General features: G+C 41.5%; 1 protein-coding gene and 1 long non-coding RNA gene across 2 annotated transcripts in view; one reads left to right on the forward strand and one right to left on the reverse strand.

Moving 5' to 3' along the window:
* Positions 1-354: 354 nt before the first annotated feature.
* Positions 355-26,914, reverse strand: part of DCBLD1 (discoidin, CUB and LCCL domain containing 1) — a 48,092-nt gene continuing 21,532 nt past the window's right edge. Inside the window, exons 3-15 of the mRNA XM_419767.8 lie at positions 22,765-22,902; positions 22,184-22,235; positions 21,385-21,457; positions 19,708-19,841; positions 14,493-14,533; positions 13,018-13,233; positions 12,449-12,579; positions 10,628-10,775; positions 10,422-10,538; positions 8,862-8,952; positions 7,791-7,840; positions 5,300-5,419; positions 355-2,685 (exon numbers count right to left, since the gene is read on the reverse strand). Coding sequence (XP_419767.5) covers positions 2,168-2,685; positions 5,300-5,419; positions 7,791-7,840; positions 8,862-8,952; positions 10,422-10,538; positions 10,628-10,775; positions 12,449-12,579; positions 13,018-13,233; positions 14,493-14,533; positions 19,708-19,841; positions 21,385-21,457; positions 22,184-22,235; positions 22,765-22,902 — 1,829 coding nt within the window. The 3' untranslated portion in view covers positions 355-2,167. The remainder of the gene's footprint in view (positions 2,686-5,299; positions 5,420-7,790; positions 7,841-8,861; positions 8,953-10,421; positions 10,539-10,627; positions 10,776-12,448; positions 12,580-13,017; positions 13,234-14,492; positions 14,534-19,707; positions 19,842-21,384; positions 21,458-22,183; positions 22,236-22,764; positions 22,903-26,914) is intronic.
* LOC124417811 lies at positions 3,260-26,638 on the forward strand. Its single transcript, XR_006938661.1, has 2 exons — positions 3,260-3,379; positions 4,035-26,638. It is a non-coding gene; the product is annotated as an uncharacterized LOC124417811 (long non-coding RNA).

Below are 26,914 nucleotides of genomic sequence, written 5' to 3' on the forward strand. Positions count from 1 at the left end.
TTGCAAAGTGACAAGTCAAGCTAATTAGCTGTGTGGGTGGAGTATTGGATTCAGTCTCACCAGGGGGGTAGCCTCATCCTCCCCTCAATTATGTGCATCCAGCAGCAGGGCTGGGCGCAGAAGTTTGTTCGTGGGCGCTTCTTCTCTAGAGATTACGGACACAGAAGCCAGGCTAAGTGGGGCACCGGGATAAGCTTTTTTTAGCCTGTCATACTGGGAGTGCAAATTGCAGCCGCGCAACTGGCACTTTTGCACGGAATAAGGAACAGTTCCTTCTCACTCTGCGGGATATGTGACAAGAGTGGGTGTGCAGCGATGATAAAGTCACCAAGTTAAGTACCAGGCCTGTGTGACTGATTTACAAATACCAGTGTTCTTTATTTACATAGACATGTAAACAACAGAAGGTAAACAACACCACCCAGCTCGGTCTAACAAACAAGCTGCTGCTGCTTCGCTTCAGAACCTGAGGTGTTTTATACAATTCACAGAAACTGTACTGACAGCAAACACGGGAGGACTACAAGGTTAGCTCAACTCTTTCTTCTTTGCACGGAAGTTGCATGCACTGTGCATCGGCGTGACAGAACTGCACCACTGAGGCCACGAAACAAGCAAATGCGAAGAACCCACTGAGAGCTGTTCTCAAGGTAAGATATGGCTCGAGTTAGCAATATTTGTACCTAGTATCACTACAGCTGTTCTGTACTCTTAAAGCACTTTCCACCCCAGGATCCGAAAGCACTTTGTGAACAAACAAGAAATCTTTGCCACATCCTTTGCAAATGATCCCCAGCTTACACACAAGGAAACACACAAGGCCTTGAAATACTGACTTTCCAAGAGCTCACATTTTACCAGTCTGATTTCCCAACCTTGTGCCTTAGATGTAGCACCATTATTCCCTCTCGGAAGAATATCACTTCTTGATATTCTGAGACACTTTCGAATTCAAGATAAGGCGCCAGGCGCTGCAGGTAGCAGGGCAAAGGATGGTTGCAGTCCCAACCTGAAGCTGTGTAGCTTCAATGACACCTCAGCTGAAAGAGGAGCCAACAGCTGTGCACTGCAGCCAGCCCCAAGCTTTTTCAAGTTTGTCTGAAAATAGAATTGAGTAACATCTGCTGCAAAAGAAAAACTATTTGAGCACAACTGTGCTGACCCACTGTCTTGCATTTAAACGCAACACCGAACCATACCCATGTTCTCTTCTAGTTTTACAAGTTTTGTGTAGTATTTCCACTTGAAGTATTTAGTCAGACAGGAAAACACCCACTGGAGCAATGAAGAGCTGTTTTGTGTCAAGGAACAAATTTCCTTACAGCTTAGCATTAATAGCATCAGGTAGGGCCTGAACAGGATTCAATTCTTAGCTGCAAGTTCACATTATAGTTCCACACACATTCAATGAAAAAGCAGACTGGCATGTTTCTGTTGCAGATGTGTCTGCAAGGTGATCACTATGGCTTGAATCCAAAGCTTGTTCCACCTTTTCTACCTGTACTTGATATGAATAGCAAGTTAGGCTCAGCTCATACATTAGATCAAATTCAAGCATCTACAGATTGCTGCTGGAAGGCAGCTGGGCAGGTGAGATGGAGCGTGGTATTTAAATGCTCGGCTGCCTTCTCTTGTTCGCTTCACGCTTCAAGCAGTTTTACTTCTGCCCTCCCAAGGGGAACTATAGTGATGATCTTCAGTTTTCATAAGAAAGGAACTGAACCACGACAGCTGTAAGATACACAATTTACAGCTGCAGTACAACAGCAGGTGGAAGAGAGAGAGAGCTATTTCTGCAGAAGCTGTTTTGGTTGGTTTTGTTTTGTTGTTTTTTTTCTGTCCTTTGAATTCCACAGGTGAAAAGGAAACTTAAGAAACTCTCCTTAAATAAAAGCTATGTACAAATTGCACACGTTGCAAATGGAGCACTGAGATCAGTTACAGAAAATAAGATATACAGTCTTCACTGATAACATCTCTTCTGATATAAACAGTGATAAACAGCATATGCTTTCTTCAGATGTCAGAACCCAGCAAGACTGCAATATTATGTACACAGGGTTTGTTTGCCTTCTGCCTTCTGCAGCAGAATCCTTTAAAACTCTGTTTTCACTTTGGAAGCTGCGCAGCGACATTCCTGTGCACCACGTCTCTCTTGCTTAGCAGATCACAGGAGAGCTGTCATTGCTGTCTGGCTTATTGGGTTCAGGCAGTCTCTGGGTGTTGAGTAACCCTCACTCCCTAGCGCGTTCGCCTGAGGTTTCTGGTATTCCGTACTATAGCTCACAGAGGTCAGAATACCATTGGCTTTAGGTTTGTCGTAGTTTATTACGCTCTGGGGTGTCTGATAGTCTCCATTCCTGGTATCAGTCTTGCACGAGCCAGAGAAACTGCCGGCAGAAAGGGAATGTTTCTGTGAGGAGATTACAGGTACGTTGTAGCCATTTTCAGAGGGGAAGTTGTTTTCTCTGGTGACGTGCCGCTCGATGATGGGGGTGGCATATTCGGGCTCCTGGCTGGTCAGGGGCAGAGCGTATTCGTGCCGGTTGGCTCTGTGTGGGCAGTGGTAGTGGTTTTCAAACTCTGCGCTCCCCCTTCTTCCCTCTTCTTCTGTGTCCATGGGTCTGAAAGTAGATCCTTTCCGTGTTACCGTCCCAGTTCCAATCATGAGAGGCTGCTGATAATCTAAAAGGAAGTACAAACTACTCAACAACACATAGCCACGTTATTTTAGGTAGTAAGTGGCAGAAAATGATTTGCTTAGTATATCAAACCCGTGATTGTCAGGGATGTCAGGAAACGCTGCCCTGTCTCCTATTTCGTATCCTCCTTCACTGCCCAGGTGCTGCAGAGCTTAGCAGAGCTGCTCTGCAGAGGAGCTTCAATCTGTCACGCCTTTCCTCCTTCCCCCCCTGCCTTTCCCCGCCTACACACCCAAATGCATTAACATCATTTCTGGAGAATACCCCAAAACCCTATGAAAATAAAAAGAGGGAGGACAACAAAATATTAGCAAGAAAACCCGAGAGGGGACTTGACGTGAAGTGCCACAAAGGAAAAAAGTTCTCAAAACAAGTGTTCCACTTTGGCAATAATTAAGATGCCTGAAGGATTCTTAACGAGCCCAAGTGCAGGCTCTATTTAAAAGGAATCTCGGTGGCTGACTGACAGGAAGGATAAAGTTAGGCGGAAAGGCAGCCAAGAGAGTCAAGGGAAGTGTGAGATGTGTGAAGTCAGCTTCCAACTGAAGCGTGTGTGCGAGGGGGACGAGCCATAAGGCGAGCAGCAGGAGCGGTGCTGCTGGAGAACAGTTCGCCCCATTGAGGAGGGGGCAGGAGCTGAATTGGGAATGGAGAAATGACCCCAGCGGGAGCACGAGGTAAGATCCAGGGGACACAGCCTCACAAAGTGGATATTTGCAGTTCTAGTCAGAGAGGATGCCAAGCTGCTGTATTAGAAAGCAATCTGAACTAATGGGCTTTTCAAAAATTCCAGAAAATTACCATGCTGAAATTCAGCATTTTAACTTCTTTGCTTTGGTGCTTGTGAAGATTGCTTACTGATATATATAGTGACCCGAACAGCTCTAGTAAGTGACACTGATAAAATATTGTATTCTGGCACAGGCGTGAAGAAGTTAGCTCAGATTCTGTTTTAGCATTGTAGTTCATCTGACACGAGCTTGGAATTCAATCCCATATGTCCTGTGAATCTTTCTGGCAGTTCCTGGCTACTTCCCAAACGTAGCATGTAGGGTGAAGGTGTTATGATATGTCATAAGTGATGCAGCTCTCACCAGCACTGCTGCTGCTACACTGAGGAATCTCACTTGCTCAGAAAGAAGTCTCTCCACTTGCTCCAGGGGCTGCCGTGAGAACCAGCAAGTAGCAAGGAATTCAAAGGGGAGGAATTTCATGTAGCATGGTAACCTATATGCAAGCTGCATGCCCACCGCAATTGAATTACATAATGGCATTTGCTGCACATTTCTTGGCTGCAGTCCCAGTTTTTATTTCGTGTTTCTTATTTCGAAGGAGACTGCAGGTGAAACGCAAAACTTTGGGAGCTGTCTGGCCAGGATGAGAGGTGTCAATTCTCATACGCTGCAGGAGGAGAGGATGGGCAGAGCAGAGGCCCCCGCACGCAGCCAGGGTAGCTGGGTAACCACAGTGGTAAGGAACCTATACTGGCTCCCTTTCCTTCAGGAAATAAAACTGCTTTATATTGAAAGACTGCATATTTATACTGCAAGTTTCTGTAAAGCACCGAAGCCATCTCTGACAGACTTTTAAAGTGTATTTCTTTAGCAAACATATTGGATAAATCTTTAGGAATTTCTAAGGTTTGAAGCCTGGGAAGGGCAAATAAATTTTTCTGGAAGGTTGCTGATCACTGATCTCATAAAATGGCTGCTCTGTCTGGCCTTTCCAGACAGAGAAAACCAGGCAGGGATAAGATGCACTAAGAGGATGAATTAAAAAAACATCCCTTTGGAATACAAGCAGTACTGATGCAGGGATTTGCTCTCTCCAGACAGTGACCTGAAGCCAAGATAGCACAGAAGAGACACATTGAGGTGTTTTTTCTCTTTTCCCTCATCTGTCACTTCAGGAGACCTCATCTCCAAAACAGTCCAGGCACCAGGAATACTGTACACAGATCTCAGCACGACTTCCAGCTGGGCATGGAATCCAACCACAAACTGAATAAGCAATTTTTCTATTTGATCAGCAGCAAGGGACATCATATTTTGTTCCAGTGCCAGAGACATTTGAATTTAAATAGAAATATGTCAGCAATACCTTAGGTACATTCATAGCATTATAGAAGATCACAGAATCATTAAGGTTGGAAAAGGTCTTTAAGAAATCTAGTCCAACTGTCCACCTACCACCACCATTACCCACTAAACCATGTCCTTAAGTACTACTACATCTACCCTTCCCTTAAATACCTCCAGAGATGGTGACTCCACCACTTCTCTGGGCAGTCTGTTCTGAATTCTTTTGCTGCATCCCTTCCTGAGTGCTGTGCCTGCCTTCAATTGTAACTAGTTCAGAGCAAGGAAAAAAAATCTTGCCAAATAACTCCAAGAAAAAAAAAAAATCAAACAGTTAAAAAGTGAAGGTTCATCTAGTGTTTTTGCCCCTTGGTATGTCTGGGATGAACACAGATAAATCTGTCCTTGGGCCTGAGCTTTCACAAGAGTTGGGACTTCTAATATTGCTGGCCTGTCCTTCCTGCTAACTACTTTCTGCACAGAATAAAATGAGTGCATCAGAGTGGGAGCAATTGTTACCTGCCATGTCGCTTGTGACCAGATCTAGTTTTTGTGGTGTCTCCTTCTCATTATTATAGCTAATGGTAAATTCAGTTGACTGATGTCTGGTGAAGGGCTGCTTGATCTGTTTCCAACAACCTATGATAAAGAAATAAGAATAGAAGATGTCAGAAAGTTAAATGCTTAAAATTAGAAGGCTTATCAGAATGTTAAGTTAATTTAGTGTACTGATTGCTGTCAATATACTTAACTACTTAGAAAGGAAGATTAAAACAGGCTGTTAAAAAAAAAAAAACAACAACAAACCCCACAAAAACAAGGAATCTCTGAGATTCTCCAAGTAGAAACTAAGCCATAGGGAAGGTTTTCTTCTTTGTTTTTCTTGGAAAGAATGGCTTAAGTTATATCTTAAGGCCTATTGGTAAAATATAAGCTTTAAGTCAGCAACAATTTTTGCCACCATTTTTGTAGCAATGATAGTGCTTGCAATTTCTTTTCTTTGAATTTTTCTTTCAGTAGCTGAGTATAGCTTCCATGTCCTTGGTTATGTGAGCACCTGCACTTATTTGTTCTCACAACATCCCTGTGAGACAGAAGAGAGAAAATCCAGTGTCAGTTCCTTCTCTGGCACCTGTAACATGTGGTCTGTTGAAAGGTGGGTTCAACTCTCAGCTTGCTAAGTCCCAAACCTGGTTAGATTCAGAGTCATTAAGGATGGAAAAGACTACTAAGATCACATAGTCCAACTGTCAGCCCAACCCCCATCATGCCCCTAAATGCCACACGTGCACATTTCTTGAATACCTCCAGGGACAGTGACTCCACCATCTCCCTGGCCAGCCTGTTCCAATGCATCACCGCTCCTTCTGAGAAGAAATTTGTCCTGATATCCAAACTGAACCTCCCCTGGTGCAACTTGAGGCCATTCCCTCTTGTCCTGTCACTGTTACCTGGGAGAAGAGGCCGAGCTCCACCTCACTATAGCCTCCTTCCAGGTGGTGGTAGAGAGCAATATCATCTCCCCTGAGCCTCCTCCAAGATAATTAATTGTTCCCTCAACTGCTCCTTAGGTGTTCCAGACCGCTTACCAGCTTTGTTGCCTTTGTCTGGATGCACACTGGGGTCTCAGTGTCTTCCTGGTAGTGAGGAGCCCAAAACTGAATGCACTACTCAAGGTGCAGCCTCACAAGTACTGAGTACACAGGGACAAACAACTCACTGCTCCTGCTGGCTGCACTATTTCTGATACAAGCCAGGGTGTCATTGGCCTTCTTGGCTACCTGGGCACACTGCTGGTTCATGTTCAGCTGGCTTTCAGCTAACAGCCCCAGGTCCTTTTCCTCTGTGCAGCCCCCCAGCCACTGTCCCAAACCTGTAGTGTTGCACAGGGTTTTTGTGCAGGACCCAGCGCTTGGTCTTGTAGAGGCTTACACAACTGGCCTTGAGCCACCAATCCAGCCTGTCCAGATCCCCCTGCAGGGCCTTCCTACTTTCAAGCAGGTCAGCATTTCTTCTGAACTTAGTGTCATCTTTAAACTTATTGAGGGTTCACAGTGTTTAGAAGCTTAATTTGTGAAGCATACACTACAAATGAACAGAGTGGATAAGAGGCTATCTCCAATTTCATGGGATTTGTCCTCATTAGCAAGTGAGAAAGGATTTTGATGTGACCTTGAAAAATCATATTAGCAACTATGATGTTGAGTACAAATTAATTTTCTAATGAGGGTGAGCTGAAATGGGTAACAAAGTTCCTTTCCCTGATGCCAGCACCTGCTGAGGGATGAAATTTTGGAGCTGAGCTGTTGCAAGAGACGTGTGAATTAGTGATTTCTTTTTAATGGAAAGCTGAGTTTCAGAAGACTATTCCTCTGCAGAATTAGCAAGCCAGGAAAAAGCAGCTGAGCTCCAACTTCCAGGCTGAGAGGAGGCTGCTCTAGAAAGCATAATTAAGCACAAGAAGGTATGTTACTGCACCAGGGTTTGCCGGCATCTTCTACAGCAGAGACCTCAAGGCAATCCTCTATTCTGATTTTACATGTGAAGTACAATTCAGTTTTGTTAGGCTTTATTAATATAGTCTCAATTAGGGAGGGCAGCAAAATGGAGACACTGAAGCCATAAAAAAATAGCATTTGCTGTCTTGGAGAATGGCAATCCTCTCTGCTGTGGGGGAAAAAAAAAAGGAAAGTAGCAATTTTCTGCAAAATAGGTGTTTTGGAGGAGGGAAGGAAAGGAAAGGCACCTGGGAGCATTCTTACATGATCATTTATGAATTTGGTGTAATAGATCTTTTGCTAATTGCCTTTCTGTCATAGAAACCAAATTACTTTGTTTCTCTGGGCACTGTGCTGGGATGACACAAGTGGGACTATCGTTTGCCATTTCCCTTGTATGAAATAGTGCATTTGAATGAGGAAACATGGCTGCTCTTTCACACGTAGTGCAGAAAATCCTGCCCATTGGCCCAGGTGACAGGACAGCACAAAGCCCACCATTCTCCACTAACCTGATTTCTGAGCATTGGATAATCCATAAGAAAGTCCTTTGGCTTCTTGCCTGTGAGGAGAGGAAAGCATTTATAAACTTCTGCGCTCATAGCATTTCATCGTCTTCACTCCTTCACTTCAGCAGAGAGTCTACGTGTTTAGCAGCTGAAAACAACTGCTCCCTTTTAGCTCCTGGAGGACACATTTATCAGACTGTAAGGCACACAAACCCGTATTTCCACACTCGGTTGTTTCCCCATCTGTGTGCATGTTCTGAGTGCCGCTGTGCGAATTCCTTCTGTCTGAAGGAATTCCTTCATGGACTTGATGTGTGCATGTCGTTATATGTCACTCTAGGTAATGTTTTGGGCCTGTTCTTCTGAACCTTTAAGGATTTTACTGGAAATCCAGGGCGGAGGCAAGTACTGCTCATGATGAAACAAGATCACCAGAGCTTTGTTTATGCTTCTAGATCCCTGGATGCTGATAGATGCATTTTCCTGTTCATTCAAGGGCAAGCTCACAGGAATGGACACCTACTTCGACCCAAAGTTAGCAATGCTTCTTCCAATTCTGACTTGTGAAATAGAGTGGCTTAGTTTTATCTACTTAACAATGTATGTGTGTAACTCCTTATAGATGAGGTGTGACTTTAGTCCGTGTCTTTAATTGCCCTAAGTGGTGAGGAAGCAGAAAGACAACAGGAGGGAAATGAAATAAAATGCTTCAGATAGCTCAAATGTTTCCTTCCCTGAATTTTTGCTCAGCTTTGGTGTGCAAACTGTTCCATCTTCAACTGCATTACATTTTCACATTTGTGGGTATGTGTAGGCTGAACAGAGCAGCCGGTTGCACTGGACTGCAAATTGGGGTGTGTGGTTCTGAACCTGCTTCACCTTTGTTTTCCTCTGACTAGGGGATGATTAAGACAGACAATTTACAGCAGCACGAGTTCTATTTGGAAGGAAGACTTAAAAAAAGATCATCTATTTCCAGTTTCCTGATAAAGAGACTCTGGAAAGAGGGCACATATTTGATTGTGCCAGCTAGGATGCCACAAATATCTCCCATGACAAAAGACAGTATCTTACTTTCGTAGGGCTGCACAGATACAAATTCCAGAGAACAGGAACAGACACAGCACTATGAGGACTGGGACAATTATAGCTGTAAGCTTTAAGCCTGCATGGAAAAAATAAATGGATAAAAGTTAAAAAGGCAGATTACTCTGAAGACGGATATCTATTCCTACAGATGATCTTGCAGGAACACTCCTCGTGGGAGAGCATGAAAATAGAAAACTATACAACAGCAGAACTGCTCCTCAGCCATACGCAGCTGCTTGCCGTGTACACGAGTGGAACGGTGTTGAGAAATACTCTCGGTCTCAAGGCGGACGCTTGGCACAGTGTCTATAAGCATCCTTACACTGAGCAGTTTTCTTATTACATACTGGGTAACTTTTTATAAAAAGCCACTTACAGCAATGCTGTTTTCAGTTACTTTTGAAGCGCTAAATGAAGCTGCAATTTTCCATGCTGAGTATCTGGCTCCTGCTGATCTGGCTGAAGCATTTTAGTGAAAATAATTCAAAGATTTCCAAGATTTGAGCTAAGGAAGAATGTTTTGCCTGGGTTAAAAATGATTTAGAACCGGGATTTGGAAATTAGCCATGAGGTGGCTTTTGTGTCAGGGGCATGCATTTCACTATTCCTGCAGACACTTTGAGAGTAAGGTAGTGCACATGTCCATGGGATATTTACAATTTAGCAGATAAAATTTCAAAATATTTCATTTTCAGTGAAGATGGATACAATTTACCCATACCACTGCACAGATGAACAGAGTTTGCTCTTGGCAAGAATAATGCAGTTTCAGAATAATTTATTATTGTTTTTTTTTTTTTAAATAATGATCACTTCTTAGAAACTCTTTGTTCACAGAGACAGTGCTACAGCTATCAGCTCCCCAGCAGGTAGCAGTGTTTGGTGTGATGGGTCCATCATTCCTGCCTGGCTATGGATCCGCCAGTCAGGTAGTATATACTACAAATTTTATTTGTTCGCTTTTTTAAGATCTGAGAATTTACCTCCACTTAAAGGATGAAGATTGCAAATTAAGGCATTGAGGGAGAAGTATGAGAATTAAGGTTGTCCGAAGCCCCATGAACGTAAGTATTATGAAAAAAATGTTTAATTACACAATCATGCACTACAGTATATTGCTTAGTGCTGGGGATCTGCTCTGAGAGGAGTTGTGGTTGCTTAGAGGGGAGGTAATGCTTTTGTGAGACCACTGCTCCATGTATTACAAAAGTTAGGAAATAGAGGGAGAGGGTGAGGAAGAAAAGAGCTCTTCCAAAAATGCTACTGATGCTCGGGGCGGTCAGTTGAGCCTACAAAGCATGGCAAATAACCAATATGTCAGGGAGAAGAAAGCCTGGTGTTACACCCATCAAGAAAAATTAAGGCTTTCAATTTCTTTCTGTGCCTCAAGACAAAAAGAAGCCAAGCTCCTCCCTCCTCTCTCTGTAGCTAACCTTTAAAAATGTCTGAAGGGAAAACAAAAGTTCTGATTTGTGAGAAAGTTTACTCAGGCTGGGGTGAAGATGTGATGTATCATAGAAAAAAATCAGTGATCAGCAGTGTTACCTAAATTGGTTTCTTCTGATGGGATGGGCTCTGTAACAGTTCTGTCTTCTTTTCCAAGGGAGGTTTCTGTGCTCTGACTTGTTTTTTGCCACATTGAATGTGTAAATGAACTATTCACTGCAAAAGAGAGCGGGGAATGAGTTATTCTGTGGTGACACAGCACTCCTTTGGAGCACCGTGCCTTGGAAGCACTGCTTACCCCATACCTTGCATTATTCGACAACCAATCAGCTCAAGCTTCAATGCTATCCGTTGGTTCCAAGACTGAGGAATAATTCGCACGTAACGGGCCACTATTGGGGGGATGAAATTATTACGTACGATGTCACCAGAGTCGGAGTTGCCTTGGAATACCTGCAACAAAACAAAAATTGTGTTATTTGCTGCGTTTCAAGAATCTGCTTCTCAAAAGTGCTCCTGACTTCCAACTTCAAATATTTTTACTATCCGAAAACTAATGTATCAGTCATCTGGGACATAGCCACAAGATTCTGGGAAATGGGAGCTCTGAAAAGAATCAGTCTTTTTAATTCTGGTAGACGATTACCTTTCACTGTTAGCTTAGAGGGGAAAGATTATCATTCTGTTTCTATTCTCTGTGATTTCTAGTTAAGGTATGCTGGTATAATGCAACACTTTTGACTTAGTAGTGCTGCAAGGCCCTTAATTGTGCAACAGGGAATATAAGTATAAAAAGAAAAATAACCCAACCAAAGCACTTATTTATTTATTTAAAGTGAAATATTTCCAAGCATTTAAGAAAAAATGACCATTAACCCTGCAGCTGCATGTCCTTTGTTCTGTACTTCTTTGCCAGGATCAGATCAGCCTGTGTACAGAACAGGTAACCCTTGCAATATTAGTTCTTGGAGATGCTTCAGCGTGGCCTAGGAGAATGTATGAGCCCAATTAGATGAGAAAGTGAGCTCAACATATCTGAGATAAGACACCAGGCTACACAGAGTTCAGATAGGACAAGTTTTGTCATGTTTTTTGGTTGAAACAGATTATATCTAGTAATATTTTCATAGGATTATTTGTAAATAACAAATAACTGTGGAAAACTGCAAACCAGAAGATTTTAAGTGGCTAGCCTTCACAAAATTCACCTGTTATGAAACTGAGTTTTTACTTCTTGGGACAACATCCCCTATGTCTAGCATTTAGCATTTAAAAAGCTTAAAGCAATTAACACTGTGAAATTCCTTTCTGTACAAGCTGAGGAAATGGAAATCACAGCCAGAAGGAAATCTTTCCCCACGTCTAACAAGTTTTTAAAACCATAGTCAAGACAGCACCAGGTAGAGCATTACCAAGCTCCCTCATAAAGGATTAGTGAAGATGATCTAACTAAGAACGCTGTGGGAGCAGAAAGGCTTTTGTATTTCCGTTTAAAAGGAAACAAGGGTTTTTCCCAGAAAAATGTTAGCACACAAACTTGTGCAGCACACCCTTTGCCTGCAGGAGCCGGCTGCGCTGCTTTTATCAGATCATTGTTGAGTTCAGAATTTATGATAGCTGTTGTGCGGACAATTGTGGGATTTCTTTTGTTTCTTTAAGAGCATTTACTTTAAGTGCAGATACATTGATTCCTAACAGACTTGGGCAGTCAGAAGGGTCATGCCAGTGTGGTGTTGGAAGTGGTGCAGTCCCTAGAATGTTGTCCAAAGAGGAGCTCAGTCTGCAAGCGTAGATAAGCAGCACTGATATTTAGCTGAGCTAAATACTTCTCCAAATAGCCTCTTGTACAGCTTTTTTTAATCACCCTTTTTCATACAAATAGTATATGCACATGCACAAGCCTCCGTATGTATATCTCACAACTTCAGAAAGCCCTGGATATCTCCCTTGTTTCAACAAGCTCGCTATCTACGCCACAGCTGTAAATTACGCTGGTGAAGACAACCCAAGTCTGGACAAGTCTGAAGCTCCTGATCTTTCTTGTCAGTGAAAGTCTGTCCTTCAATGTCAAGGCAGCACATAGATTTTTTTCTCTGTGCTTTGCTACCACTCCCAGTTTCCCTTACCTTTTCTTCATTGCTTAGAATTCCTCTGTATGTTCTCCATTTCGAGTTGTTATTTCTGTAGTTCAATATAAACGTCTTTACATAGAAATTAAAATTCTGCAGAGTGGATCCAGAACCAGTGGTTTTGATCCCTTTGAATGAAATGCAGAATATATTTTCATATTAGGTTTCTTTTTTCAATGTGAGATTTTCAAATGCAAATACACAGCACAACCAATTCAGAGACCTTTGTGTTTGAAGCCTTAAATTATTTTTCAAACCATGTATGGAATTCAAGAGTGGCCACTGAGTTTAAATGTGGGGTCAAGAACAGAAATCAGCGTTAAGCTGTGAATTTCAAAGAGCTTTAAGCATAGCCTAAGTTAATGACTCCAGAAATGCTAATTGCTTTTTAATATTATGGTCCACATCCGCAGTCTGAAAATATATAAAAATAACATTTCTCAATACAGAATATTTACTTACATTCAATGAAAGAGAGGTTTAATTAGTGCACTATTAACTTTTCAACCGCATTTAGTTTCTTTCTCCAGTGGAAAGCCCAGCTGCTAATAATCAGAGCACTTTACCTGTTATTCTCTTCTTCTCTCCCAAGTCTATCTCCAACCATTCACGACTACTGCTGTGGTTAGAGGCCCAAGCCAGTCCCAGGACTTGAAGCCACGCCTTGTCAGGAGTCCACTGGAATAGCTGTCCAAATTCATTGGTCTCCTCCCAGTAGGAAGATGCAGTGATCTGGCTCTTGGAGAGGAATCCCTCTTCCAGACTGAGAGATCTATTGCAGCCTAGGAGTCCCAACACAGACACGCGTAAGCAGTTATTTTGCATTTTAACAGTCTATTTTCATATTAGGCAGACAACATATGAAGACCATTCACAACAGCCAAGCCAGACACTGCCTAATCTGGTGCTAACCTGATGCTATCCGTTAGTGTTTGCCAGTCAATTTATAGTGGATAATCCAGTACCAGAATGCTGCAGTCCCTCTCCTTCACAAGTTGGCTCCTACATACACGCTTTCTGACTACTGGATCTGTTATTTTTAATTTGTCATTTTGGTTTTCAATCTCTGCAGTATTGTTTTGTTTATGTGAAGACTTCTTATATTTTATTTTTCTCCTTCTGAATCATAATATTTATGTTTAGAGTTTGGCATTAATTAATTTCGCTGTACAAAACATTTCTAAAATGAAGGCACTTTACTGGAAGGAATGCTTTACTGTAAATATTTCATGTTTTTTACCTGCAATTAGAGCTAGGAAAGTTCCTCATTAATGAAACTCCTTGATACCACTGCCAAGAGGTGATATCATGAAGGTAATAGCTTCAGGTAAGCATTACAAAATCCACCAAAGAACCCACAAAATATCTGCACATCAAGGTTCTTCAGAGAGAACAGGCCAGTGCAATATGGTTTCAATGAGTTAAAAATAATTTCCTGACAATTACAAAGGCCTCTACGTGTTCTGAAGTTTTCAGTGAATAGTAAGTGATTTTATCTAAGATGACTGAAATATAATTCAAATGAATGAGCATGAACTTTTTCCCCTGCTTTTATATGTTTTATGCAAATTAACAGCTCGACAGATTAAAGACATTCTGCATCTTTGAAAGTCATAAACAAAAGCTAGTTCTGTATAAGTTCAGTGTAAATATACCTCCATCCCTCTGTATGTTTTAGTTCTTGTATAATGAAGATGGAACTTATAAGTGTCTGAAGAAAAACTGCTTTCATTTTCTGCCACCTAAAGTACATAAAAATGGAATTATCTGATTGCCATTTTTTCATATGCTAGCACCAGAAACGTAATATCAAGAATGCTATTCCTGTTTCTCATCTATGTGCAGACGACTTATTCCTATTCTGTTTTTTTTCCAGCTCACTTCACCTCCCTTCTATTTTTTATTCAACCTGCCAATTTAAAAAAAAATAACTGTCCTAAAATACCTTTTCTAGACACAGCCTAATGTTCTTCTGACTGCTTTTCAAAAGTTTTGAGGAAATACTTAAATAAACAGGCAAAAATAAGGCCATTATTCTTACCATTTGAAGTAAACATAAACCGCTTATCTGACAGCGAACCACTGTAAGAAAAAAAAGGTAATTCAGCCTTTGAGGAAACAGCCATAGGAATGCTAAGAAATGGGTGGCTTTGGTGCTGTACAGAATAACTTTTTATTCAGCAAAGTATCTCTGGCCAGGTAACTGTTTGCAGTGCTTTGGACTATCTATCCCTCTGAGCACTCTCGTGCCTGCCATGCTGTGACAGAATCCAGTGCAGTTCTAGCGGCTTACAGCATTTGCTCTGACCTAGGATGACTGCCCATCTCCCCACCCTGTAACTCTTTCCGTGCACTTTTGCTTCGCTCCTCTGCACAGGATCTTAAACACCGCTGCAAAATCTTCTGCCTCCCGGTCCTCAGACCAGCAAAATCAAAGCATGCTGAAGAAGCCAGGAAAGCACTGCTCCAGCATAAGGCCAGGTTCTTCTCACGTCAGTTTAAATTAGAGGAACTTTACTGAAATCAGTGAATTTCTATTGGTGTAAGCCCACACTGATATAAATTCACATTGGTGTAAATTCTCATTGGTGTAAGACCACACAGGTGTAAGAAAATTGCCTTAGGACCAGTGAAAGAGTTATGCATGACTATGACTAATGCACATTAGCTCCGGCCATTCCTTTTGGCTAAATGTGCCTCAGTCAGGCAATGAAAACTGCCCATTGCTTTAATCTGGCTCAGATTAAACAGATTACATTCAGATTAACAGTTTGGTTCTGTTATAACCACATTCAACAGGTCTTCTTAGGAGTTCTTCTTTTTGCTCTGTTAACACATCTGTGGTTTTCCTATTCTTCCCTGTACCACGGGCTACTTCTGGAGAAAAAACATTTCTTGGGCCACCCTCCACAACCCTGCACAACACAGAACATCACCCAATGACTATAGCATGGAAAACTGTGCTCTCAGCCTCCTCATGGAGTCACTTTCCCTTCTGATTCTCACTGAGATCCCAAAATGATTCCTTCAGTTGTCTTCACAACAAAAATAGAAGCTTGGGTTTCAACTTGAAATTCAGATTTTCTGAAAATCTTGCCCCTTCTGTGCTGCTCCATGTGGCCTCATGCATCAGGTGCCCCTCTGAAAGCTCTTGGTCAGTGTGATTGAGTGGAGTACTCCAGCACTGAGCCAGCTCCATCAGGCTGCCCTTTGCTGTCAGCCAGGAACATTTCAGGTTGCCCAGAGAGGTGATAGGTGTCCCATCCACGGAGACATTTGAGGCCAGACTGGCTAAGGTTCTGAGCAGCCTGATCTAGCTGTAGATGTCCCTGTTCATTGCGAGGGAGCTGGACTAGATGGTCTTTCAGGGTCCCTTTCAATTCAAATAATTCTATGATTTCCTCAGAGGTTACCCTATAGAGTCTAACAGCCTACAGCCTGGGAGCGGTGCATGCAGCCATATGGTTTTTAAGTGCTGCAAATCAGGAAGTGGAAAGCGGTCTGGTGTCAAGGTCAATAAGAACACTGCTTCTTTTTGTTACTGAGGGAAAGCCAATGCCTGCAGGCAAAAGAGGCCCTTTGGGGTGAGGGAGAGCACTGGGAGGGAGCAGATCTATTTGGGCACGTAGGCTGTGGAGTCACTGGGATGATAAATTCAGCCCCTCCCTCCCACATCCTCCCTGAGGCGATCCTCATGGGCCATCAGATGTGTTCTGCTTGCTTCCAGCCAGCTCGGAACCACAGCCAAAACCATTTTTGCTTGCTTAGGGAACACAAAACAATGCGCTTCAAGAGAAGAAAAGAAAAACTGACTGTGATCAGTAAAACCTACTCAAAACAGAAGCATTTCTCGAATATGTATTTATGTGCTATCCCTCTGTAATAAAAAAAAATCACTGAGCTCCCTTTCAAACTACAGGACTGCAATTTTAGCAACCAGAGGGAGGAAGTTAGGCACTTCTAATACCTGTAAAGCTATAAAATTGGGCTGAAATATTTCTGCAATAATTCTGCAAGTCACTGAAGAAGACAAACTAATTCACTAAGTGGCAATTCATCAGTTTCATAATGTGACAGGTGGCATTTGTCATACAAATTTCACTTTGTCCTCTAAGGGATGGCATCATCTCATGCTCTTCGTTTTCCTGCTTAGCCAGCAGCACCGCTGTCAGGACTGCATGGCAGACCTGTGCTGGTGCCTCTGAGAAAAAAAAGAAAAGAATGCTGCTTCACATTATAAACTTATGTAAACCTCAAATCCTTTATTCCAGCATCTGTCCCAAGGAAGCTTTTTATAAGCAGCACAGGTTAACCTAAATCTCATATTCATAGTTCACAGGCATGCGGGCTCTTCCATTTTCACAGGCAAATGACTTCACATGTGCAGATGTACAGTTACAGGCCTCGACAGGCAGCTCACATTACAAAGTTAAACCCCATATATTTGTCCTCAGGTAGCAGAAATGCTCAGTAAATCCCGCCACTTGATATTCATTATATCATTTGTGGGTTCAGGTCTGCACACGGGGCGTGAGAGTTAGCAATCTCATAGATAACAGAGCATAACAAGCTCGTTGAAAAATGGAATCGGGGAGGCCAAGGTCAGGTCTTAAGGGCTGGCAAGTGAACAATTCATAGCTCTGCTGGTACTTTATAACATAGATATTTAACAGCTCGGTGCACACAAGCAGCAGCTTTGACGAGGTCAGTTTCAGCTCAAGTCACTAAATAATTTAAATCTTTAATACCGAAATCCGCTATAAATGAGATTTTTAAAAACTCGAGTAAGCTTTCACTTAAGGCAGGAGAAGAAGCTGGTACAACACTGCTATCCTCACACTTGTTTTTCCTTGCTGGTGCTGGCAAGGAAAAAACATTCCTAGGAATGTATTGCAGTGCGGAGGTGTCCCAAGGACAGGGAAGCTGGGCAGCTTTGGGAATACATGTAGTAAAAACTTTTTTAAAGCATGATGTGCCCTTTTTCATTTTCACAGTAAATAGGCCATCTGCTTCCAGGTACACATTTCCATGTTTTGAAATAAAATGATGTCCCTGCATCCCCCCCAGTTTACCTCCCTTGGAACAATGAGGTCACAGCAGCAGTTCATCTGCTCCAGGGACCGTCCCAGCCACCAGGGGCAGCAGCAGTATTCCAAGAATCGCTGTTCTCACCTTCCTGTGTTTCTACAAATTACGCATCTCACTTGTAGGCATCTGATACGCTAGGAGCCCATGTACCTTTGTCTCTCTGTATGATCTGCAGAAAGCATTGGTTGATCTCTCAGGGCAAACCCATTCCTTCGGGACAGCACTGTCCTTGAGGAGTACCTCTGTCCACCCGCATGTGCGGAAGGTGATGGCACTCCTCACTGGGGTGCTCTCTGTGGAGCCTCGCACTAACTGGGATGAATCCAAGCCAGGAGGCCTGTTTCAGCACAGGAGTACACACCTTGGCTCTTGTTTGAGTCAGTAGGAGTTCTGTCACTTGATGTAACAGTTTTTTCCACCTCTGTGGGCACTTTGATTACTCACACGAAGTAGATAACTCATTCTGAGTAGCAACAATAAAAGGATGCTTGGCAGTGAAGTTCATGGGTTAATTATGCAAACAGTGTTTTCCCCCAGCACATCTACATTTGCTGTCTTCTACGCTTCATTCGTTGCTCACTAACTCTTGTACTGTGAAAAAATACAAGTGGGAATCCCAGCTGTCTTTCATTATACCATTTCATGTGCTACTGTCTGAGTTACTCCTGAGATTCTCAAGCATACAAATGTATGTAAACGGTTCTACAACCTCTGTAGTTAAGGCACAAAATATTTAATTTCTTAGGGTTTCATAAGGCTGGCATGTGTGATGGAAATAATTTGTATTGCTTGCTTTACGCAAAGGCTCACTGCTGAGCTGAGCCCTCAGTCCTGCTTTCCTTGATACAAGATCGTATCATTTTTCCATATATTTTAGCTGTGAAGCAACATACTTAAGAAAAATAGAAAATATTTAGGCTTTAGAGGCCTTCTGCTAGTTGTCTGTATGCTACTCACTTTGTATTCAGCTACCCACAGTGCCGATATACAAAGACTTTCTACCTGTACCTAAGATTAAGCACAGCTATAGACAGAATGAATGCCTATGTCTTCTGTTGGGTTCACAAAGTGAATGTGGCCAGGGTCATTGGGAACAAGGCTTAAAAATTAAACATTTGATTACATATTTTGCTTATCGCCTGCAGGAGTGAGATGCATATACAGATAGCTTAAAATTAGCTTTGATTTTGGTACCGGCATGTTTCACAGTGATTTCATAATTGGTCTGCTTGTTCTGCTTCACTAAGAGAAGGGAGAAGCCAAATGTTTACAGAATGGCTGATATGGCTCTGTAGGATTTCTTGTTCCTTTTTTTTTTTTTAACATATGAAACAATTATTGTTAAATTGTCGGGAGGACGACGAGCAAACATGGGGGAAATAGGAAAAAATTGAAAAGTCATATTCCCTTGGCTCTTATAGTCAATGGGAGTGAGGAGATTTTCCTTCCCATAAGAACAAATGCTTATTGCAAAACCCAGATAACATTTAGAAATTCAAAATACGAACCAACAGAGATGACAGAGGCAGTTGCTGGAAGGGCTTACTGCACTGGATAGAGATTAGAGGATTTATTTCTACTTCAACAACAGTGCAATTATAAATCAGAAAATAAGTGTTAAATATAACACCCTTGCCATAAATATTCTAAAAGAGAAAAATTCTGAACATGTCAAAAGCACAATGTTTAAGAAGGTATTCACTAAATCCCCTGTGGCTCAACGGCACTTTCTATTTATTTATTATTCCTAGGTGGTTTTTTTTTTCCACTTTAACATGAATTTAGCATGATTTATTAGTACATCTATTTAAGATGTTTGTTGCAGAACATCATACTTTCACGTATCTGCTAAAAAACTAATTTGCAAATGTATTTTGGAAGGAAAGGAAGAAAAGAGAGAGAAGATACAGTCCTAAACTTTATAAAGCCACATAAACTAAAAACATTTGCCTACAATCTCTGCCAACACTATGTTAATAAAGCCATATAGACAAACCCACAAACCCCCAAAACCGGCAGCTGACACATCCTTCCCCAAAAAGCACTGGTGTGGTGTCTCCCCTCCATTTGATGACCTGGCCAGTACACTGGGCTCTGGGACTGCACTCAGAGCCAGTGGTGGGTAAGTTAAGTTCCTTCCCAAATCCCCGTGCCCCAGCAATACTCACTCATGTGAGGAAATACCATTGGCGACAACACCTTCATAGCGGCTGATACCCTTCTGCTGGGTGACACTGATCTGACCGCCCAGTTCATCTGCAATAACACCTGCATGTATCGCTGACTTGCACAGCAGTGAGGTCTGAAAAGTAGAAGCCATCAAAACCCCAAACTGAGAGGGCAAATCTGACAAAGTGGTAGTGCTCTCACTTCCAAGCCACCGCTACAGAAGTGTTAGAGCTCATAAAGTTCTGCAAAGGAATGAGAGCAATAGGGAGAGACTTAAAGAGAAAGAATAGTTATCTTTGAAAAAAAATATATGCTTCCAAAAGTCAAGTTTTTCTCAAATGAGGAATGTAATCATCTGGTTCTAGGAAAATGTGTTGAAGTTTTCACTTGATAAATATTTGGCCCACCTCAGGAAAACAAAGGTAAAGGCAAAGCAACCACTCTTCTTTGCAAAGAGAAAACAATAATGGCTCTTGTGGACTTACCTGAAGCCAGACCTACCTGTTACTGCATAGTGCCTTAAGATTTGAGGCATGGCATGCATTGGGAAATGTGGCTGTTTGTCATTCACATGGGGCCAGCTTGGGCACCTCTAGCACCTGGCAAGCAGGGCTGTCTGCCTGCCCCTTCCAGGGAGGACTGATGTGCTGGGATTTTGGGGTAGTAGGCCTCCAGGGAGTCCTGGAGGTCTCTCCCATCAGAAAAGCTGAATCTGTGTTAATGGTGGAGGGAAGATTTCCTTCAAAAACTCCTCCACCTAGATAACATCTGCATGAGGTCATGTCGTTTGCTGCTTTTCTTTCCCAGTCACCCTGGACAGCAGGAATAACTCCTAATTAGAATGCAATGTGGCATTTCTTTGTTTTTTCAGCTCTGCCATTCTCCTGGATGGGGTGGTGTGCTTGAGTAACTGGATGAACAGGTTATGCATGGACTTTCTGGAGACTCAGCAACTGCTTTATTTGTGATACGGTGGGGTTTTACTTCAGTGGTAGGATTAATCTTCACTCCAAAAGATGTCAAGATTTCAGAGGCGTAGAGGGAGGTGAGACCAAGGTGAGGGGCACAGGAAAGGCAGGGCAATGTGTGATAGGAACCATGGATAAATGTAAGTACTCAGGCAGCTTTGTTTTAAAGAGTGAACAGTTAAAAACCGATCCAAAAGGTTTTTAGTTATTGGTGGGATGTGATTGGACAGTGTAAAATATTAATTTCATCTCAGAGCATGTTCCTGCAATACTGAAGGCAGAATCTTAAAGAAAACCCACAAGTAACAGAAATGCATTTTATTCCTATAAGAGATAACATTAGAAAAGAAATGCACGTGGATTTTAAACAAGTATAACGTGAATTTGTAGGAATATTTAGGACATCGAAGAGCACTGCCTTTAGAAGGAGAAATCCTATGCATCCGAAAGACCTGGAGTTGGTAGGTTAGTTTGACAATCAGTGGACTTTGTTCTCACATAACTGATTAGTCTGTTTGAACAGTATTTCAGTACCTGTTCGATGTATGCTGATAACATTATATACTGATAGTAGAATGTAACACAGCTGGGAAGAACTATTTACAAAAGCCGAGCAGCAAAAACTGAAACCAAACTGTGCTATGTAACGGAGCAATGGATTGTCTTTTCTGTTTTTATTAAGTTCCTCTCTTTATATTGGGTACTTACATCTCTGTATCCTTCTTCTATGTTCCCAGAAATGTCACCTGCTATGTCTCTGCAGCCAGCAGGACAGTATCTGCTGTAGTAAAAGAATAAGGCTTATTTAAAACCTGGACTGTCATGATGATACACAGAAACAAGCCCATGCAAAATAAATACTCTCAGACCCATAGATATTTCAGCAATATGTTCTGGCTGACTGTTCATTAGTGATTACAGAAGGTAAACAGAAGTGCCCTTGAGTGGACTGCACATGGCAGCACACAAAGGACTGCAATAGCAGTTCTTCAAGTGTATTTTGTCCAATCCTGTTGTTCTAGGAATGTTATTACTCAAGCTTTCAGCCCAGATAAGAAGTCTGCATGCACATCCAAGCAAGTAACCAGCAAAGTACAATTAATTACCATTTCAAATCCTATCGAGGAGCCCAGAAATTATAGCTTGTCCTCAGATGATCTTTTATCAGCTGAGGCATGATCTGCTCTCAGGAGATGCCATAGTATTCAAGGCTACTTTGAATTTCAAAGTGGAAATTCTTTTTACACATACCATATGCATACATTCCCAAATGAGGATTGCTGAGAGCTCTGTAACAATATCCTCTTGTTTTCCTGGGCTGCAGATTTCCATTCTGCACTAGTGCTTCACACAACGAGGCCTGACGCTACTGCAGTATTGTAGCTCAAAAACATTTACTTTTCCAAAAAACTAATACCGTACATGTCTTATGTGACATTTTACGGCAGTTGGACCGGGTGACACAGAAAAGTAAGAAGCAGTGAAGAAAGATATAGACCTTCTTTACCTGTATTCAGTCTTTGTGTAGTGGTTTGCTCGTTCCAGACATGTGATTAGGTCTGTGGAAAGTTTACAAATGTCAATCCAAGTTGCAAGACAGAAACGCAGAAAAATGTTTGGTTAAACATGAAATTGTGTTTGAAGACTTCTCTGTATAATACTTAGAGATAAAACAACAGCTATGGTTTTCCCTCATTCTTTTCATCTCCCTCTTCTGCTCATGTTTTACATACTTTCAACAAAGATGCATAGGAACACACCCTACAGTATTAAATGTAGATTTTGTCTCTTCACCTCTCTGATCTCTTTATCCTATCACTGTGTGGTAAAAGCCCTGAATACAGACGGTTCTCGTTTTCTGTTTCACTGAGCCTGTTCTGCAAATTATCTAGGTAAGATTTCAGCAGCTTTTGTATCTGCTTAATATTATTATTGCTTCTCACATACATGCTGTCAAAAAGATGATATTTCATGCCAATAAGACACCTGAAAATATTTAGGACCAAATATATGAGCCAAAGTCTGTGTGTAGAGAAGATAATGAATTAGGGAGGACTATGCTGTTTGTCCTTAGATAAAGTGCTTTACCTGGATGATCACTGCTGGCATAAGACAACAGAAAGCCTCGTCCTGATACATGGGATCCACTCTCAAAGTGGATAGTTGCTTCATTGCTGTCCAGAATGATTTCTTTGGGGACAGGCATCATGTTGCCACAGTAGGGTCCTACAGACAGAATGAAGATTTCAGAGTTTAGATGAGATAGTTAGGCTGGAATATTCTCATGATAAACAAGGAATTTCATAACATGCTCATTCTCCTTCAGTACCAATCCACATGTTGACAAAAGGGTTGTAGCTTCAGTCCTTTATGAGTATGAGCTCCAAAGTTACTTTGACAAAGAATGGCAAGAATCCAATTGTCCCTTCATGGCATGATTTCTAGCATTAACATCTCTCATCGCATAAGCTTCAAGAAAATGATTAATACTCTTCCACCTTTGAAGTAAAGTGTTCTTAAATACAGCAGTAACCCAGGAGAGGAAAGAATGGAATGAATGTTGAAAGGCAATCCAAGGGATCTACACAGGATCTGCTATAGCTGCTTCAGCATAGCAGCTGTTCTGAAAAGCTTAGGATCACAAACAGCACACCTGGTCTTAAAGGATGTGTGTGCCACGTGTCAAGTTTATGAGCAAGAACTACTTAGAAAATTTCTGCATTTATTTGCGTTTTAAAAACATCACCAGACCATTGAAATATATAATTCAAATTTCCTGATTTTAAGACGAAGTAAAGAGGGACAGGAAGGGAGTAGGAAAAGGAGACACGAGTCTTGTGCCTGCACTGAATTAGATAATGGTTTTATAGCTACCAACTGCAGTATCTTGGAGCACTCCTCAGGACACTCCTTTCTTGTCCCAGCAGGCACGTCCGGGACTCTCACAATTACATTTGCTTCTTCAGAAGTCACTTCCTGAGGGGAGCTTTCTTTTGAAACTGCCATAGTCTTGCCTTCCATCACCACACCTGGGTGCAAACACTTTTCTCTGCCTGCCCTCAAGCACAGAGGACACAGGAAATCAAAAGCAGTTTAGATACACTTTGAATTTAAGGGGATGCTTACAATATAAACTGCTAATAAGAGGTTTTGTAAAATGGCAAACACTTTCCTACTTAGAAGCCCTCAGACCATCTATTATGTTGAGAATTATAACAGCTTTTGTATAATAAAGCAAGACCTTGGGATGGAAAATGATCCCTTTGATTTTTTCCAGAACAATCTCATTTTCTTGGTGGTGGATACTTTATGGTACCTTGGAACTGAGATTACAAGAAATTGCAATCAAAGTACAGCACAAATTTGATGAGCCTTCTGAACAGGTGTCTAAAAGCCCCTTCATTTTGTTTGATACTCTTGATAGGGGGGCCTTTCCCAAATACTTAATCAGCCTTATAGCAGCTAGGAGATCATCCTGTAGAGTAGCCCAGTCAGAGGCAATGACAGCCAGCTGTCAGCAGAAGGGGACAAATTAAAGGACTTTGACTTGTAAAATTATAACAAAGCCAGGCAGGCAGAGAAACAAGCAACAATTGTGACATCTCCCTCGAGTACTCCTGTGTCGAAAATGAGTCACGACTTAGTCAGAGAAAACAATATCTACAAAAAAGGTTAAACAAATTGCTTAGGAAATGAACTTATCAAAAAGACAGCATTTGACACTGTGTCATATCAGACAACTGCACGAGTGGTTTATTTGAGAAGGTCTTTTGTGTCAGAATGCAGTGGGAGAAGTGCTAACTTAGAACTTTATTTTTCTTCCGAAGTACAGGAAGAGAGAAAGAGAGAAAGGGGAGAAGACAGGAAGGCGTTGTGCTTCTTCAAATTGAAACACCTGAGAAAGCATTAGTCCTTTTCTTGTCTCAAGGACTGACTGTATTTTTTCTCACCAATGCTCTTCTGCTTTTTCCCTGACAGCGATTAGCAGTGACATACCTACTCTGTAGGTATAATTTTGATCTCTGACTCACTCAACCACACACTGGCTGGGTCAGGATTAGCTGTCTCCTCCAGTAGCAAGTCTACATGTGTTCGAGGTAATTATACAAACAAATCACATGACATAAGTAAAAGTGATAAAATAAAATAAGTCTAGACTCATAGAGTTGTATAATATGAAAGCCAATAATTCAGAAACAGATTAAGAAATCAGCACGCAATGCCTGAAGACGAGTTTACACTTTTAAGTAATAAATCCAATGAGGGTTACAAATCTGTGGTTATCTCCTACTTCTGTCAAGGGTAGTTCTGGTGTACCCAGAGACAAGTGTGTGGCCCTAATCTAAGGAGAACTAGGATCAATTTAGTTTATCATAAAGGATATAAAAGCAAGAAACAGTAACCACTGAAAAAATCAATGCTTTCCAAAATTGTATGAATTACCTATCTGCATAGATTTAAAAAACAACAACAACAAAAAAGCAGATATTAATACCAGAAAACATTCACTTGTTCCCTCATTGCAAACAGATGAAGCCTTGCAAAGTATTTCAACACAGTTCTTCCCAATAATTAAGGTAATATCAGCAATACACAGCCAGGTCATCAAACTTCCATGATATCTAGTAAAGCTTAATTGCATGCATGCCATCAGATACAGAAATTTGCACCAAGAACTATGGTTTAGAAAAGGGTACAAGCACCACCTCACATCCCTACTGCTGTTATTTGATATACTTTTTTTGCTTTTTTATGTGAAAGAACTACAAGCATGCGGCCAAGTTTTTGAAAAAGTGTCATTCATCTCTCTTCAGTGTTTAATAGTGAGCAATGCAAGCACACCTGATTTACTGAGTAACATAGTTTTCTGTTTAGCACCTAAACTCTCCATTTTGCCTGGTTTTGCAGTGACCTTTTGACCTCTGATTCTCATTTTCCCTGCAATCAATTCATTTTACATCAACAGTCTTTCAAGAAATTCCCCACGTGAAAATTGGTAATTCTTACTAAATAAAATGGATTTGGGGTCAAGACAGCTCTTTAGGTTCAGTTTGGACTGAATTCTCAGTTTGGAGAATTTTATGTTTCTGTTTTCTAATTTCCTTCAGAAAAATAATGAGACTTTTAAACTAAACGCACTCTTTCCTATGCACTTGCAGCACAGCAGCTCTCCATTTGTTTCAATATTATAAATCTAGAGAAATCATACTCTTCCAGCCTTCTGACATTTTGGTTCATGCTGCGCCTGAGTGAGATGCACATTCTCTACACACAGTAGCACCCAGCATATTTGCTCTCCACTGACATACCTAGTGTCCCTTTGAATATACACATTAGGAGATTTTATAGACATTAGTAGATTAAAACCCACCAGCACCTGTAGCAATCCTACTTAAACTGAAAGCTGTATTTCCTAGGCAGTATTTTCCACTTGCAATCGAGGTGACAAGATCATGGATCTTTATCACCTACTTCTAAGACTCACATACTCTCCCTCTTTTCTCTGAGTATTCCACATAGAATCTGTTGACAGCCTGTCTACATGAATACTGAGCAACCTCAGTGGAGAAGAGGGATGAAGGAGAAATCTTTGGTTTGTGCCCAGTTTAAAAGGGAGAAACTCATTTAAAGGTCTTGTTAACTTTTATTGCAGCATTTGGACTTGACTCTGGATAAGCGTTTAATTTCTAAACTTGGGACTATGCCAGAAGTTTTTAAGATTCCTTTTGAAAACTGCCAGATCACTTTATCAGATTTTCATCTTCTAAAGTTAGTTGTGAGGTGGGTTGCTTTGCATACTCAGCTTGAAAAACAAGTCATAAATGCTGATCTCCCTCCTCGCTTCCTCTTTCAGTGACTCTGCTGGATGTCTGCTAGGGTAAGGAGAAGGCAGGGTTGTTTGGTTTGTTTACTAAGAACAAAGGAATGATTTTGATTTAATAAACAGATGTGTTATACGTCATGAAATTGAGTAGGTGTTCTCTGTACTTCAGTATTAGTGTATCTACATATCAGGGCCTTTCTTTTTTTGGTGTCTTGCTGAAGAGCTGACACAACTGTGGTTCCGTCTGTTCGCTCCGGATTCATTAATAGATACGTGTTTTTTAAATTCTGCAGGAGAGCTATTAGGGGCTTATGGATTTTGAATGTTCCTAATTTAATATTCCCTATAATTAAATTAACATTTAATGCCTTTCTTCTAGAACTCCTAATCTGTTGATATGGTTTAGGTGGCTTA

The sequence above is a fragment of the Gallus gallus genome, chromosome 3 (genome assembly GCF_016699485.2).
Source record: "Gallus gallus isolate bGalGal1 chromosome 3, bGalGal1.mat.broiler.GRCg7b, whole genome shotgun sequence".
In the NCBI taxonomy this organism is placed as follows: domain Eukaryota; kingdom Metazoa; phylum Chordata; class Aves; order Galliformes; family Phasianidae; genus Gallus; species Gallus gallus.